This window comes from Habropoda laboriosa, unplaced genomic scaffold, assembly GCF_001263275.1.
Source record: "Habropoda laboriosa isolate 0110345459 unplaced genomic scaffold, ASM126327v1 scaffold11, whole genome shotgun sequence".
Classification (NCBI taxonomy): Eukaryota; Metazoa; Arthropoda; class Insecta; order Hymenoptera; family Apidae; genus Habropoda; species Habropoda laboriosa.
The window spans coordinates 1424741-1441431 of record NW_017100150.1 but is presented as its reverse complement, the minus strand read 5'-3'; the positions used below and the strand labels follow the sequence as shown (position 1 = coordinate 1441431).

General features: G+C 39.2%; 1 protein-coding gene across 1 annotated transcript; it reads right to left on the bottom strand.

Moving 5' to 3' along the window:
• Positions 1–1759: 1759 nt before the first annotated feature.
• LOC108574671 (peritrophin-1-like) lies at positions 1760–2825 on the bottom strand. Its single transcript, XM_017937298.1, has 2 exons — positions 2781–2825; positions 1760–2058 (listed from the first exon to the last, which is right to left on the bottom strand). Exons 1-2 carry the CDS (start codon positions 2785–2787, stop codon positions 1760–1762), a joined length of 306 nt encoding a protein of 101 aa, XP_017792787.1. The 5' UTR covers positions 2788–2825.
• Between the last annotated feature and the right edge of the window lie 13866 nt (positions 2826–16691).

The following is a 16691-nucleotide window of genomic DNA, read 5'->3' as shown; positions in this document are numbered from 1 at the left end:
CCAGAAGCACAGCAGCATAGTTGTCCCGCAGCTCATGACAACAAGAGCGTCCAATCGGTTTCCAATTTGACACAGAACAGATTCCATTAACATTTCCCGGGGCGTGCTTGAAGGCCGGTATATTTCGTCGAGCAATAGCGAAGAGAGCGGCAAAAGGAAGTCGAGGAACCGGGCGAAAGTGGTAAAGTAACAGAGGAAAACGGTTGTGCGGGGTGGAGGTGGAGGAGGAAGAAGGAGAGAAAAAGAGCGGTCGAAGAAAATGAAAAATAGGAGAGATGGGAGAGTGAAGGTACTATATAGGAAGTTGGGTAGCCGGTAGCTGACTCGTACCGATAAGAATTCTCGATCCGTTCGACTGTGCCGTTTCTTCCGTCATTCTCCTTCTCGTTTCTTTCTACCCGCTCATTCTCCTTTTTACATCTAGAATACGACATTAACTGACGAACGAGAACGCCGAGGTTCTCGGGCACCGCTCGGCGGTGTACTACCGGGGGAAACGCGACAAACTCCGTAGCTGGCTGCATTGAACGCCAAACGAAATAGGGAATTTAAGTGTCGCCGCTCTGATGAGATCTCTCTTTCTCCGGCTTCGTCTCCATTTCTCTGTTGCCCACTTTCCGGCACACAGCTACTCTTCCCCTCTCTGCGCTAAGTTTCCCCGGGTCACCGTTCTCTTCCTCCTGTTTTGCACACGATACACGGCTCGATCCTCGGGGAATTCGAAAGTCCTCTTGTAAGCCCCTTTTCATCTGTTCCTCATCGTTCCTTCGGCTTCCTTCGATCGCGTCTTCATCTTCTTTTCATCCGTTCGACCAGTTTCCATCGATCGCGGCGATAATGTCCGGATCGACGAACCGTTTTTCCCTACTTGCTCGCGACAAACGCCGGCTGGCTCGACTTATTCATGAAAGGACGAACGAGTTCGATACGACGCTTCGATAGAGGAGATTGAATTGTAAAGTCCTCGGTATCCTCCGCGTGAAGTAAATGAGCAACGGTGACTTGATGTGGAGCGGCGTTTGAAATTTTGTTTCCTGCGAGTCGACGATAATTATGAATTGCCAACCGGGGGAATTGCGAGCTTTTGGAAAGCTCGACACAATTTCATTTCGTTGTCAGTAGCGAATCGATCGTTTTCAATTTGCGGAAATCGCGAGATCGTTGTTGAAAGGTGTCAATTGTAATAAAAGACTATTAGAACATTAGAAACATTCTCGTTTAAATAATTATATAAAGAAAATACTCAGGTAAGGATTTATAACTTCTCGTGAATCGAATTCTTGCAGTTGAGATCACTTGAAATGTAGTTAACAATATTAAAGAAAGTTTTCAAATTTAATTTGATCGAAGGTCGGTAGAAATATCAACGCTGACAGTTGCCTTCTTAACTCCGAATTTTTTATTCGTCATTTGTTGTCAAATTCCAAACGTGACAAAGTTCTATTTTCTATTTAAACTATTTTTCATTGAACCGATACTCTTACAAAAGGCGAACGTCGAAGTGAACATATAGGGTATAAATGTAAAACGTATTTAAGGTGTGATAAAATTGTTTATTGCTTTCTCATTTATGAAGTACAAGATATTGTATGGGTAGCAGTAGCTTTTGAACAAGTAGACAAATGACTATAGAAATATTCATAACGTTCCAAGTTGATACCAAGTAACGTGATCACTGAAAAGTGTACGTTTATCTTCCATCTTTTTGTAATCGCGTTCCACTTGGAGACAAATACGAAATTGAATTGAAAAGAAGTATTTACAAAGTTTCAACTTCGTTGTTGAGTGCACTCCTTTTTGGGCATTGAGGGTGTGGTCTGCACTTGACGCGCCATTTGAAGTCGCAGATCTGCTTGACTTGGTCGAATTGAAGGCCATCAGGGCATGTCATGGGGATTGGTGGATCGGTGAGACAGACGTAATAAGAGCTGCAGTTGCATGGATGTACAACCATTGGAACCTTATCGTCGACAATTTCTTCTGGACATTGTGGTTTAAGGGGATTGGTATCAGCGAATGCGCAGGCCACGCAGACCGACAAGACTAACAACATCAGTCCTGTAAAGATAACGACAAATCCAATTATTCCTTCGCGTAGTTGATCTCTTGCGAGAAACGCATTTCAGTTAAATCATTCTTACAGCATACAGGGTGGTTCGCCTAACGATCGAAATTTTTGTTGTCACGAAGGATACAATTTCGAAGGATCTTCAAGATCACGAGCTTAGATTTTTTTAAATAAATTTTCGAAGTCACTTTCAATTTTTTCTTTGTATAAACTTTATAGATAAAGAATATGTATTGTATTGAGATCGTTGGAGTTGTCCAAGTGCCTGCTGGCTAATAGGCGAAAAAGACTATAGAGTTAATAAAAATTGAACGTGATCTTGAACATTAATTTAAAAAAAAGAGAAAATCTAAGGTCGTCACTTTGGAGATCCTTTAAAAAATTTTTCATCGGTCTGTTAATAACGAAAATAATTGAGCTGGTCACGTTAGGCGGACCAACCTTGTAAAGAATTATCCGAATTTTTCACTAAATTGTTGTATCGATTAGTTCTCCCTTATTTTACAGAATTTCATTTGTTCAGTTAAAAGTAAGAAAAATGTAGGTATTATGTGTTTTACAGAATTACACGATCATATGTGACATACGATGCTTGCCCTAAGAGTACATGCTTAACAATGACAAATAACGAAATGTTAAGAAATAATAATCCCTGTTCAATGCTTGTTCGCCTTATTACCGGGTAGACTTGTACTAAGATCAATTAGCTTACCTTTCATTTTCCTTTTTGTGAAGAGAGGAACTTCGTATTCAGACACTTATGTATTTGAATGATATAGACGTATATCAAATTCACTTTATATACTCAGATGACTGCCATTATCTTCAGTTTTGCCTTGTTTCCTTATCAATCGAGCCACGATAAATGCTATTAGGGTACAAGCACTTTACCTCAGTGGGTGATAATCCATTGAAGATAATTGATCGATCAGTGATTAAATTTTTCGAGGAAATTAGCTCGAGGTCATAGTTTACACGTGTTTACCTCGGTCTTTTAAATCTTTTCCTCTATCCCTCTTTTTCCAACCCTTTGATCTTTCTCATTTTCCTTTAGCACTGGGATTAAAATCACCCATTAGCGATCTTCCCGAAACAAGTGAATATTCGATACCGGCTAGAAATATTCCAGATATGAGTGAACTGATAACGAGTGACTATCAACGCAAGTTCATTCTTCTTTAAAAAGAAAAAAACAGGGTAAGAGACGTAACTAAATTGCTGCGATTGTCAAATGTTGAACAAAGTGTGGTCCAACTAAGTATCGCCAAAATAAATACAAAAGTTATTGTTTTCGCGTTTCAATATTTCAAATATTTTTTAAATGATTCATATTTGGCCAATACTGTATCTCGTTGGAACAGCACACGCTCTACGATTCATGGAGCGAATGTAAAATAATTTATCGCCGATCTCTGCGAACGAACGACGCTGTAAAAATTTTTGGGGGGAAAGGTGAAAGTAATTGGAGGAAAAATATATTTGCAAAAAGTGAAAAGGAGGGAACAATATGGAAGAGTGAAAACAGCGAGGAGGAATGTTACAAGAAAATGTACGCACGCGAATCAGAAAGGAGGAGTGACAGTGAGGGAGCAAGGGATGATGAGAAAGAGAGAGAGAGAGAGGAGGAACTTTGCCTGACATTCGGACAATACCGGCGTGGTGCTGTCGCGTTCGGTTCCTGGTTATGGCGGGTGCACAATGCCTATTGTCGAGGAACCCACCATACAAACGTGTGTGCCAACGCTTCTACACAACGAACTGGTCTAGGTTCCTCGTTTCGCCTCTCTGTTTCTCTTTAAGGGCACACACGTTGCTTTTTCCGCCACCCCTGCCATGGCCACGTCGAGTAACTCGTTGGCAAGGGCAATAAGATACAACGGAATGTCGTGAGAAGAGAACGATATTGATTTCTTTTTTTCGAATAGCTTTGACGATAGACTGGCGAAAATTAGTCTCGTTGATAAAATTCTGGGGATTTTAGACCAATTTTGGTTGTGTACAGCAGGCGATCGCTGCTTCTGCCTTTAGTTAGCGGTCAAATAAAGATTTTTACCTTCTTAAGACGTTTCAACGCGTTTTCGATTGTTTAATACTGATTAAGGTAACGTGAGAATGAATTAAAGATCGTCTTTTCTCGGTTTTATGACAGATTTCCGACTTGGTTCTCATAATTCATTCAAAGCCACCGAGTTTCTATCGCGATGGTGTTCGTAAGCTGCCAGAAAAATGGGGAAAGGTCGTCAACAGTAATGGAAATTATTTCGATAATAGATCTGTTTTCATTTTTCTTCAAATAAAATTTCAAATAATGACATGTGATTTCTTCTGCCAGCACAGGCATTGCTCGCGATACATTAAATAATGGCTTCTGATTTTAATGGAATTGTCATGTATATTCTACTTTCTTCGCGATAATCTTAGGAAATTACTATGCTGTCGTAGCAGTTACATTTAATTCAGAAGATGTAAGCGTAATGTAATGTATGGAATATAATCTGTTCACGTCACGTCATTAGCTTATTAGCTTTAAAATAATCGAGATCGTAATCTTGCCCCGGTACTTATCAGTTAAAGCATGACGCATCTGTATAATCTTATTTTCTTTCGAATTTCGGGTAATGAAAATATATCAGGTGTGTCATAAATTACCTAACGCTATTGTTATATTATATTAATAGATAGAATGTGTTTACTTTCATTGTACAATCACTGCTTTCTAAGTAGTCTTCTTTTCTCACTAATATTCGAAATTACAGACAAATTTTAAATACTCTTACACAGGTATACTAATATAACACTTTATTAATTTCGGTAAATTTTACAAATTAATGTACAACGCGTAAGAAATTTGCACTGCAATGAATTGCATTATTAATATTGTACGAATTAGCGAGCAAGAAGACGAATATTCTATATCTCGGAAGTTTACATAATTCAGGAGATTATGTATTGACAATCAGAAGCTTGCTTAATTGATAACACAAGACCACGTTTCGGATAACAATACGTGAGCAGAAGCGAGATAAGATTGTTAACGAAGTTTCGTGAAATAAATGCCACACATTAATGTTAGTTTCGAAATTCTCGAACGTCAAACTCGAAACCGTGATATTTCACAAGTGAATATTTTATTATCGCGAGTTTTCTAGAGCGTCTATATTACATTTCAAAGTTTGTACAATAAAATCTATCCTCTGTGAAATATGTCTTTTCATTTTTAAATACCGCACATGTTTAACCTACTTTTACAACTCTCTCTTTAAAAATTAATTACCGCATTAAAAATCTCAATAAAGAACGCGCTGATATTTAGAATTTACCTTCGATAAGTGTTAAGCCTAATTGTACACTTTTCACGAAGTATACGTATCAGATTAATTGAACAGTTTCTGAAAGATTGACTGATTTCTGAATCTAAAGTATCACGTGTTTCATATTCATAAAAATAGAGTGAATTTCGTTTATTTATTTTACGTCATATATAGTGCTGTAAGAAAGAAATCGGAGAATTTCAATAGCGCGCACAAATGGATGAACTTCCGCAGTTAAAAGGTGTCGGTAGATCCTTTTACAGCTTTTAGTGCGAGGTTTTGAAGGGGCTAAGGAAGAACATTCGATGCAAACGTCCAAACAAGCAAGGAAACAACAACAGGCTTCTTCGACTTCACTCCCTGCCACTGGCTTCTATTTCCTAAGAAGAAATTGCGGCTGAAAGGTCGTCGTTTTGACACAATTGAGGAGATCCTGGCAGAATCGCAGGACGTGCTCAACACATTCACATTTGAGGACTGCCAGGGATTGTACAGAATCATGGAAAAATCACTGGAATCCCTGTGTACATGTCCAAGGGAACTGTTTCGAAGGAGACAGTGGAATCTTGGAGCAAGGGCAAGTTGTTTTCATATTTTGATCTGATTCTCCAAATTTTTGGATAGTAATATTAAACTTTCCGTATGAAATATTTCTTTCTAAATGAAGTGCATTTAGTTGACATTTATTTGGAATATTTTACGAAAAGACTGCATAGAAAGGGTTAAGTGAAAGGGTTAAGTGATGTAAAGAATAGGTAAGGGGTTAAGTAACGTCGAAATTTGTATGTACGGTTGGAGAAGTATTAAAACGAACATGGAACACTTCGAAACAATCATAAATTTTGATAACATTTTGTTGTGGAATATACTTTGCAAATCTTGATAAATCGTGTTTGATTCGTTGCAATTAGGAGATTACAATTTCTCTTGATAAATACTCCTTTCAATTTTCTATACAAATCTATTGGGTTGTTGAATACGAAATGGCTGATTTGGGAATTTCGTTCTCAAATGTACTACTGGACAACGCTTTTTAAATTTTGTTTTTATGAAAGGCCCAAATTCAACTAATAAATATTATATTTTTCTTAAAGCTACACACGTTGAAAGTTTTATTAACACCTCGGTCGCTTCATCTGCAACATTTTAATACAGTAGGACTCCCCATAACGCGGGAAATATAATACAAACTAAATTCCAGCCACGTCGCTTTTTGAGTCGGATTTAATTAACCCAATAATTCCAAAAATTACAAATTCAGAATCTGTACGTTCTTTTGTTTTCTTTATCGCGTTATACGGGGACACTAGCAATTTTTTGATCGCATTATACAAGGTTCTATTGTATAAACAACTAAAATTATACGTAGAATTTATTCGAGGGACTCGTGCAATTCATCAAGGCGACTTTTAATTGAAATTATTCGCGGACAGGTAATGCTATTACACGGAAATCTATTGACACCGCGGCGGACAAACGAACGAGCCGCGGTAAAGGGAGAAAGGGGTGAGAAAGACCGGAAGTGACAACTTCTTTAAATGTTCGCCGGGTCTTCGTAACATTTGAAATTCGAATTTAATCACACTTTATTGTTCAGAAGCATGCGAGGAATTCTTGATCAGAGAAAATCGCGGTATGTCCGCTCCCCGTCTACGTAATGAGATGTACGCAGTAATGAGGAAAGAATTCGCTTCGTTATGCGGCGCGCAGTAGAAATCGGGAAACCGTATCTGACCCCGGACCGGCTACACTCTCGTCCCGATTTATCACGATGTCCGTAATTTCCATTCAATCATTTGCAAATACCGATCTCTTTCGATTCTTCGCAAACGACGTGAAAATTGAGCTCGCTCCTGGAAATCGGATATTTTAATTCTCTCCCTTCGACAAACCTTTGAATTGCAAGTTCAACAAATGGAAATTTTCTTTTGGAAAATATTAGTCATAGCGGAACAATGTCTCAGATAGATGAATCTTTCTCGGAAGAGTAACGTGACGTCTGTGATAACTTATCAGAGAGGTGGGTGAGGAGTAGTGAAGGACGACGAATTGAGATTTGAAAAAAGAGGAGATAAAAATTGTATTTCTCAATGAATACGTAACTGTGATGTGTACGGAAGTGTACTATGATGCGATGACTGTACAGGTTTCAGCCACTTGTTGTCTCTTTAAGTTTTTCTGGTTCAGTATGGAGTTTGCCGATAGGAAGCATGGGAGAATTGTGAGTAGAAAATTAGTGAAGTGTTACATCTCGCAGGTAAAGGAGCGTCATTCGTGCAACTGTGATTTAATACACTGTTCTTGGTCGCATTACGTGAGTGTAGCTTATCTCAAATTTAGGATATCAGAATATCAGAAATATGTACCTATATCCCAACTCGCAAATGTAGAATTTCCAAAAAAAAAAAAGAAGAAAAACGAGATACGTCTTGTAATTTGGTTAACAATTCACATCGATAGAGGAATACTGAACGCAGACACTGGTTGGCCATAACGAGCAAAGGCCTCGACAAATATTTTGGGCGCAACGTTAACGTTAATATCCCAATTTTCCTGCTGTTCGCCGATAGGCATAGTAAAGGGAACGAGAGAAAAGCGTGGCAGTCACGCTCGCCATATTGGCATACACACCGCCTGCGTTTTACGGCCCCGTATTCAGCGATTTTGCATATCGAGCACTCGCCCCATCTGTGTGCACGTGTATGTGTGTGAATTGCAGGAAAGAGAAGCGGAGAGGCAGAGGATGGAGCATAGGTGGAATGGAGACAGATGAAGATGGAGAACGTGGAGGAGGATAGAAAAAGGGGCACACACCCATCGTTGTCCTTTCTCGAGCATTGGCGACGGAACTACTGCAAGCCCATTCACCTTTTCCACACCGATTCACGTATATACGGCAATCGCAGACCTTCTTGAGAGCTCAATTTATCGCGAAACGGCCTCCACCGTCGGTACAAAGTGAACCGGTGCATGGAACGTACCGGCCTCCCTTCCAGCAAATTGTCATAATTGAATAACCAGCGAGATAAGCGAGCGTCGCTTTGACCGCCGTTGCTTTCCCTCCGTAACACCGCCGGCCGGCCTCATGCGGGCCGATCCATTTAACCCCTGAGTGTCTCGAGTCCACTTGATACGCGATCCGTACTCCCCCCCCATTGTGCCCCGAGTCCCTGTGTTCGCTTTCATTTCCGCGAATCAGCCGGTTAATCAATTTGCTACGTTCTCTGTCTGTTGCCTACGGTCGATCCATGTCTCTCCCTCGCTCTCCCTCACTTTTCTCTTTTTTTCAGACCGAACCCATGTCCCACTGATCGAGTTCGACTCCGTTAACAGGCGTATCTTGAAACGCCGCGAGCGATTCGGGGATAGTTGAAGAGTTCGCAACGAGATTAGCGTCGTCGTGTACGCTTTGTTCTTCGAGATAGCGTATCGACACGCGCTGCGTTTTTGAGTTCGATGCTGCTTTTCTGTCGACTAACAGGCTATCGGGCAACCGAAATTGACTGGCTCTCGTGATTCGTTCGTTTCGAATAGAAAAACGTTGCCGCGAAATGGTGGTTACTTTCTGTTCCCGTTATTACGGTTTACTTTGGTGATTCTGTAGAACTAACACCGTGGACGTTGTATCAAGTAGTTGTACATATGAAGTAATTAAATTTCTGTTACAAAATTAGCCTGGGAAGATTATTCGAAACTCGTCTCTTTATTTTTTTAAGGAAGTGTTAGATTTTGTAGGGTTAATGATATTACAGTGCGACCCATCATCAAAATAATGGCAAAAAAAATTGAGTAGATGGTGTGACCACATATTCACATTACATGCTGAAAAATTAAGTATTAATGATAATACACACTTCGGTCCTGAGAAATGCTAACAGTATTGAGTATTTCGTGAATTTTCCTGTCATCCTGAACGTGTTAATAAATGAAATCGTTAATTTCATACGTGTCATTTCTCAGAACCAATATTCAATAAACTACTTTTACATTTTCATTAAGTACAGAAGGATTCCGTGAAAAAAAAAGAACGTACAAATTTGGAATTATGGGTTAATTAAATTTGACCCAAAAAGCGACGTCATTGGAACTTAATTCGTATTATTTTCCCGCGTTATACGTGGTTCTACCGTACATGTTAAATCTGCGTGGAACGATTTTATCGTCACTTTATAACTTTTAAAGTAAATCGCTGTAATCACAGACGATGGTGCCATTCTCTTGAAAGGTGCAAAACAAGAATCAACCGAAATATCTGACGGAGCTGAAAGGAGAGACGGGAACGAAATAAACGAGAACAGGAAGCAGAGGTGCAGATATCGAGGGTGGCTTTAACGGCCTTTTGTTTGGTTAACTGCATTGCTTCCCAGCTCGCCAGTAATTGCCACAATACGGAGCGAGGAACCAAAAAGAGAATAGCAATCCGGGAAATCAGAGAAAATGGCTAATCGAACAACAATTCGATACCTAATTTTCCTCTTGAGACACATTGCCTTGATTGCGCGTTTTCCTTTCTTTCTTTCTTCAACCCTTAAGTGGGGAAACACGAACGGACAATGATAATCAGGTGTGTAGGCAAATTTTCGAATGTGTCAGTCTACGAACACATTTCCAAATAAATTAAATATCCTTAAATTTCGTACATTTTTTCCCTGACAATTGGACTGTTCTTTTTACAAGATTTATCAAATTTAACCAGTTCTCTTTGAAGCGACTAAATTTTATTAATTTTTTTTTTTTTAATGAATACACAAAGAGATTATATATTTTAAAAAATTAAGGAGAACCTTACGTTTATCGTAGAAATCGCTGCTTAAATGTAAAATGTGTTAAAGCAATTTAGTAGCAATATGTGTAACGAAAATGCAAATTTGTAAATAATTCAAAAAAATTGTGAAGAACAGAAGATTTTAAAATATACCTGAATCTGTAGAAGGTATTCAGGTATAAAAACATGGGTATTGCTTCGATCGCAATAATAGCAATAAATGTGACCAAATTGTGCGATCCTTCCGCACGACGTAACAAAATTGGATATAAAGGTACAGCGGCGGTATGACATAATACATATACAATGCGTAATACTTCCAATAACGTGCAGAATATCGTAAAGTGTTTCCCGTCCCGTGTCCTCGTACTCTTTGAAAATTGTAGAGGATAGTTGTTTCATTCTAGGCACGATCGAGCCTCACGGAAATTTGGATTGACCTTTCTTGCACAATTCCTGGCTTTGCAGCGAGCAAAAAGAGCGGAGGACAGTAAAAATATCTGACCGCAGTGCCTTAAGATCTCTCAGTGGTCATTTGATATTTATGAAGAACCGTGACTCACAGAGTCGTATTCGTCGAGCACAAAGTACACTTTGCTCCGGTGTACCATGGTGTTCAGCTTACGAGAAAAATAGGGGACAAATAGGAGGTACGGTTTCTTGCCGTTACAGCTGTTTTGTGTGTGAAAAAATTGGGATCGCTCTGGAGGATCGTAATTTCACCTGTCTCGAGTTTGAAATATTTTTATAGAATTTATCGAGTTGCAGGTAATATCAGAAGTACAAGCTTGCTTCAGAATTTTCGGAAATTCTATGAGATAATGAAAATGTATTATTTGATGAAGAAAATAAAAAATTGAAACGAGTACAGTAATATTGCTATTGAAATTTTTATAAATAATTTTAAATCAGTAAGATAAAGTAGCGAAATAATGAGGAAACGTTTAAAAAATAATAAGAATAGAAGATAAGTATCCAATTTCTAATTTTATATCTTGACTCTTAGAAAGAATTTGAGGGAAATTCTTTTCGCATTGTATCACCTTTTGCTGGACGAAGTTTAACGCATCTTGTCGCACTTATTAATAAAGCAATTGTAAAAGGGTGACAATGTAACTGTAAGTATCTCGAGCTATCTATATCGACGTTCAAGTTTTTATTGAATAATTAAAAACGTCAGTGGCAGATCCGTGCACTCTTACGATCTCGAGTTGGGGAGAGGTCCCTCTTGAAATTTGCATAGCTGCTTCAGCGATGGGAGTTTCGTTGAAATATGGGGTTTTATTATTTTCGAGGTACTTCACCCCGTTGAACGAGCGAGCAGAGCAGGGGTATAGGAACGAGCAGAGGCGAATAGTTGAAACTACCGAAGTATGATTCGATCGTAACTTCGTAAATAAGATTCCTTTCTGCCTTCGCAATTATTCACCCACGTGAACAAAGACGATGCTGGGAATGTATGTGAAAATTTCAGCTTTTTCTTTTATTTCGAAAACTCGAAATTTATATTTAAGGTTCAGCGAACCTTAAGGACCTATCTTCTTTTATTTCGAAAAATCGAAAATTCGAAAATTTATATTTAAGATTTATTTAAGCCTCGTCGATGTTAATTTAAATTTAACGGTAGTCTTTCATTTATTAGCAAATATGTCGTATTATAATTCCACGTATATTAGAAAATTCATAAATTTACTGTTTTTACAATTAAGTTAATATTTGAAAGGAGAAGAATAATAATTGATTTTAGGCGAAATGTGCACAGGTAGTGTACCTGGAATTTCTACCATTTCGTATTATTATTCCTGGTTAAGTAACATTCGCTTAAGATTTTCGCGTGGGTGCAAAAGGGAAAAGCAGAAATATAATATCAGTATCTGCCAATATGCTAGATATTGGCTGACCAGTGCCGAAGATACTACTGGTGATGTACCAGTGGTGCAGGCGATATAAAGTAGGGACCTGATAAAGCGGCACATCGGGGACGTGAAGTTTATCACACGTGTTCCACGTGTCGACATTGCGTTTTGAAACAATCTTTACATTCTGACATGATATAACAAAGAAAAACGTAAAAACAACTTTGAATAAAGAAAAGGACGGAGTTTGTCAAAGATATATCAACATGAAATTTGCACATAAATATATATACTGAAAATAACTCGTTGTTAAATCAACCCAAAATTTTTCCAAATCTTCGTATTTCAATGTTTCAGAAATTTTTATTTTTCATACTTCGTACTTTCCAGCAACTAAGAATAATCTTAATACTTTGTTAAAGTATTATTGGCAATTTAATGCTCGCTGTAATTTTGTCAACGAGACTTTCGTTTATTTCAGCACTAAGTTTCTGCGAAAGTAACGTTTCGCATACAATTATATTGTTCATAAGGAAAGTATCCTTCGAACAGATCGATCGTGAACGATCAAACGCGTGGCTGCAAAGGAAAAATCACAGAAACGTATCATTACCTGTCCCCGTAGTAACTGCAAGCAGTCAGTTCTAAAAAAAATTGTCGACAAGCGTGCAGTGATGTAATGTGGACATTCAGGACAACGGTGGCACTTCAGCAATGTCCACGACGAATGTATGTACGTTTAGAGAGCGGTAGGGAAAAGGAAGAATACACTAGAAGGCTCCATGCCATGTTCACTATGAATTTTTCATTTGGGGACGTCGACTATTTGAAACCCTGACGCATATTCAGCATTTCGAGAGCCTTCAAGAAACACATTTATCAGTCGTTCCTGTCGACTGTGCACGATGTTTCTGTAATTTTACGACACTCGCGTTTTAAACGTGCCTGTTCAAGTTTACTAACCAGAAACAAACACTCCTATCAACTTCATAATTCTTACGAGAAACTGCATAATGTAAATATTACAGAACTCAACTATGTAACAACATTCGATAAGAAAAATTCAGCTAACATATTACAACTGTACTCAATTTTACACGCTGAACAATTCACCAGAAATTCTTCCCAAAACTTACCCATCGTGAAAAAGGGGGAACAGAAACGTCCAACAACAGAAAAACAACACGCGTTAGAACTGAAGCACACCATAACGAGTGCGCAAGTTACACCGTACGCTTCAGTATCTTCTTAAAACAAGACACCATGTCAATGCGATTAAACGTGCGCAAACATAAGACGCAACGTCTAATGCGAACGTACACACATGCGTGTGTACGAAGCGAACACACTCGGTGGATCAACCACTCGGCAAAATTTCTTCGGTCTGTGAGTTCTGAATATTAAGGACGTCTCAGCGAGCGTCAACTCGGCGGTATTTACTCGATTTTCAAGGCCAGTTTGCGAATTACTCTCGCGTTTTGCCCTTCTCGGTCACTTGGCAAATTTCACCGTCGTCTCCGCTAATCATCACCGTGCACTCCAACAAAGTTTCAAAGAGAAATGAACTATTCATTGCGGTCGACCCTTACGCCGTACACTGTTCTCTCTCCTCTTGTTCTCCACATCCCTCCCTCCCTCCGCCTTTCTTCGCGTACAGAGGCGAACCTTTGTCGTTCTCTCCTTCTTTATCCAACTTTCGTTAATTCCGTCGTTCTGTCTTCTTTTCCCCCCCGTTTATTCCCCCTTTCAGCGAACGTTCCTTCGCATATCCTCAAGGGTATCGAGAGGAGAGGGCAGCGAAGCCGAGTTTCTCAGTGGCGGTTGCTCCTATTACCGCATTCTTTTATAACACTAAATAATTCCATTTAATTACTAGTCCTTTGCCCGCAGGCAAATGGGCACCGGATATTATTTATTACGCTCTCCAAGTTGTTCCGAAGAGCAAACCGCATCCTCGTCGCTCTTCGTCGCACTTTGGAACATTCTCGCCTTCTCTCGCTGTATTTCTGTTCTGTCCTATTTCCACCCACGTGCTGAAGTATTCAGACACGTTAACGAATCGGAACCTCTCAAACGACGGATATGCAACGAACTCTTTCACTGAGAGCACGTTAAACGCACCATCCACCCTCTGTTAATGCTCCGTTCTAAGCTGGATTGGCAAACGTTTGCGGAGAACATTAGCATGGTTTTTGAGTTTCTTTCGGTGCAGAGTGGTCCATTGTGAAATATGGATCAGTACGGTTTTTTGTAGAAATACGTACTCTGTTTTTGTTTGAAAACTGTTTTTCTGATTATTCTGGGATTAATTTGATGTTATTATATTTGGTGAATATTGTAAATTAATTTCGTGGACAATCGTATTTTTTGTTTCGTTATTGCCATTCTTTATACAAAGTGAACCTATGGTTGTCGTAATGTGTGCATACGTACATGTTGCAATGGAAATAGAGAACTACCAAAGTAGTCAAAATGACTGACACTTATTTGTTTTCCAAAAAGTTCTCAAAATTTATAATAGTGCATTTTCTGAGGTCTTCTATGAAACATATAACTATCCACTTTTACCTTTTTTCTACGTGTTTCCTTTAGGAGATAGAGAAAATTGTTTTACTTTTATCTCTCAGCATTTATTGGAACCAATAAAAATTTGGGTTATTCATAGTTCAATAATCAAAGTGACAACATAGAAGGTAGCTCTAAAATAGTAGGAATAAAAAGTAAAGGACAAAACTCTCGATTTCCAGATAAACAAAACACGGTTTTATGATAATAATCATTTATGGTATTTAACTCAGAATTATTTATTGTATTGAACCAAACTTTGTGATTTTATCGAGAATGAACTACATTCTATTTTATTAATTGTTAATTAACCTGCTTTCACGTATATGCTTTCAAATATTGAAAGTTTTATAATTGAATTTTAATTTTATTTTATGAAAACAAGAGACAATATTTTTACAAAAAATTTCTCTTATCCGAAAGAATGTTTCATATTAGAATTTTGAAAGGAACGCGCGTTTTTACGTAAATCTTCCAGTTACAATACAATTGTCCTGAAAATTGAGCGTGCCATTTTAAGGTACTGCCGAATGCAAAACGGTTCTATAGATAGGTAGCAGGAGTTGTCAGACGTTTCATACATCAAACAGAAGCGTTCATGCCGCCTTGTAAAGCGCTTTACTGCACTTCATGTCATGCAACAGTTAGCAACAGCGCTGCTATGACGTTCTTTGAGCGTTATATCAGGTATAGAACAAGGTCGTGCTATATAAAGTTGCATAGTCAACGAATTGTGAATCTCTGTTCTATCCGAAAGAATCGGACACTATTCAAGGGAATTGTAGCTACTCTGTATTTTTCAAAAACCCTTCTCTTTCGTGTATATTCCAGTAGGTCAGTAACAGAAATATGCAGCCAAACTTTGGTATCGTGTTTTGCTCTAAGGATAAAAGTCTCACTTTCACTTCATTTAAAGTAATTCTTCCTTTCTCACATTAACTCGCATAATATTTAAATTCTCTCAGATCTGTTTCTCTTCGCTACCAAAAATGGATCACCTTTCAACCAATCACAAAAATTTCGCATCCAATTAAATTCGCACAAAAGCAACATCCACAGAGAAGCCCGTTAAATTTCGAAATACTCAAAGATCCTCTCCGAGAACGCTTTGTTGTATGCCACATTATAGCTCGTACACAGAACACGGAAGCACTATTTCGCCAAGTTTTTAACAAAATCTCTTTTACGAGATCTGGAAAGGTCGCAGTTAACGGCGTTCATGATCCAAGACAGAACGCAATAGGAATTTACTCGAGTCAGTGGTACGAGGGTAAGAAAGCATTAAGGAAAGGTGATTTCCGATCCTTCGAAGCATGTTCCACCGATACACCGTGTACCTCGAACTCTTCACCAAAGGGGCGTCTACATGCGATGCACGATCGCTCGTAATGGCGGGGGTTAGGTTGGAGAACGTTGGCGGAAACGTAGACAAGAAGCCGCAGACAGCCGCGCTGGTTCGCGGGCGTTTCGCGCAGGATGCTGCTGCTGCTGGCGGCGTTACGATTCTCTCTCTTCCAGTTGAGGAAGGAGGAAGTTTCGTTCGGGAACTGCCTCTCGTGTCGCTTAGTCGGGCTTAGGCAAGTCAACCCGAGCTTCTATTTACATTAATTCCCAATAATCGGACAACAGCATCCGTCCTTAGTCGGGCGCGCACCTTATGAAACGATCTACCGAAATCGCTTAACCTCCTTGCCACGCGATGCTTGTTCTCGTGGAACTGTATCGCGACGTCGCGCCGTCACGACATACCTACGACCCGCTTCCGTACACCTGAGAAGAGCTCATCGAGTTTCTCCATTTGCATCGTGGATGACCTATTTCCATAATGTTGCCTCGGTAGCGGCGTAAGTGTTCCTGAGCCGGTTTATAGCGCGAGCCAGGCCATCGCGGAGCCAATGTTTCACTGAATTTCCAAATTGCCCTCGTACATTCTACATATTAGGTAGAGATTACACGTTCTACAGTCTTTCTAACCGTACAGATTTTAGACGTCGTTCCATCTTATTGGCCTCGTCGCCTCTCCTCGACCGGTAGTTTGTAAAGAGCACTCTGCGCGATCGGGGACATTTGCGTTTATAGAGGAGAAACGGGATCTGATTGAATACCGGGGGATTTACGATCTTATT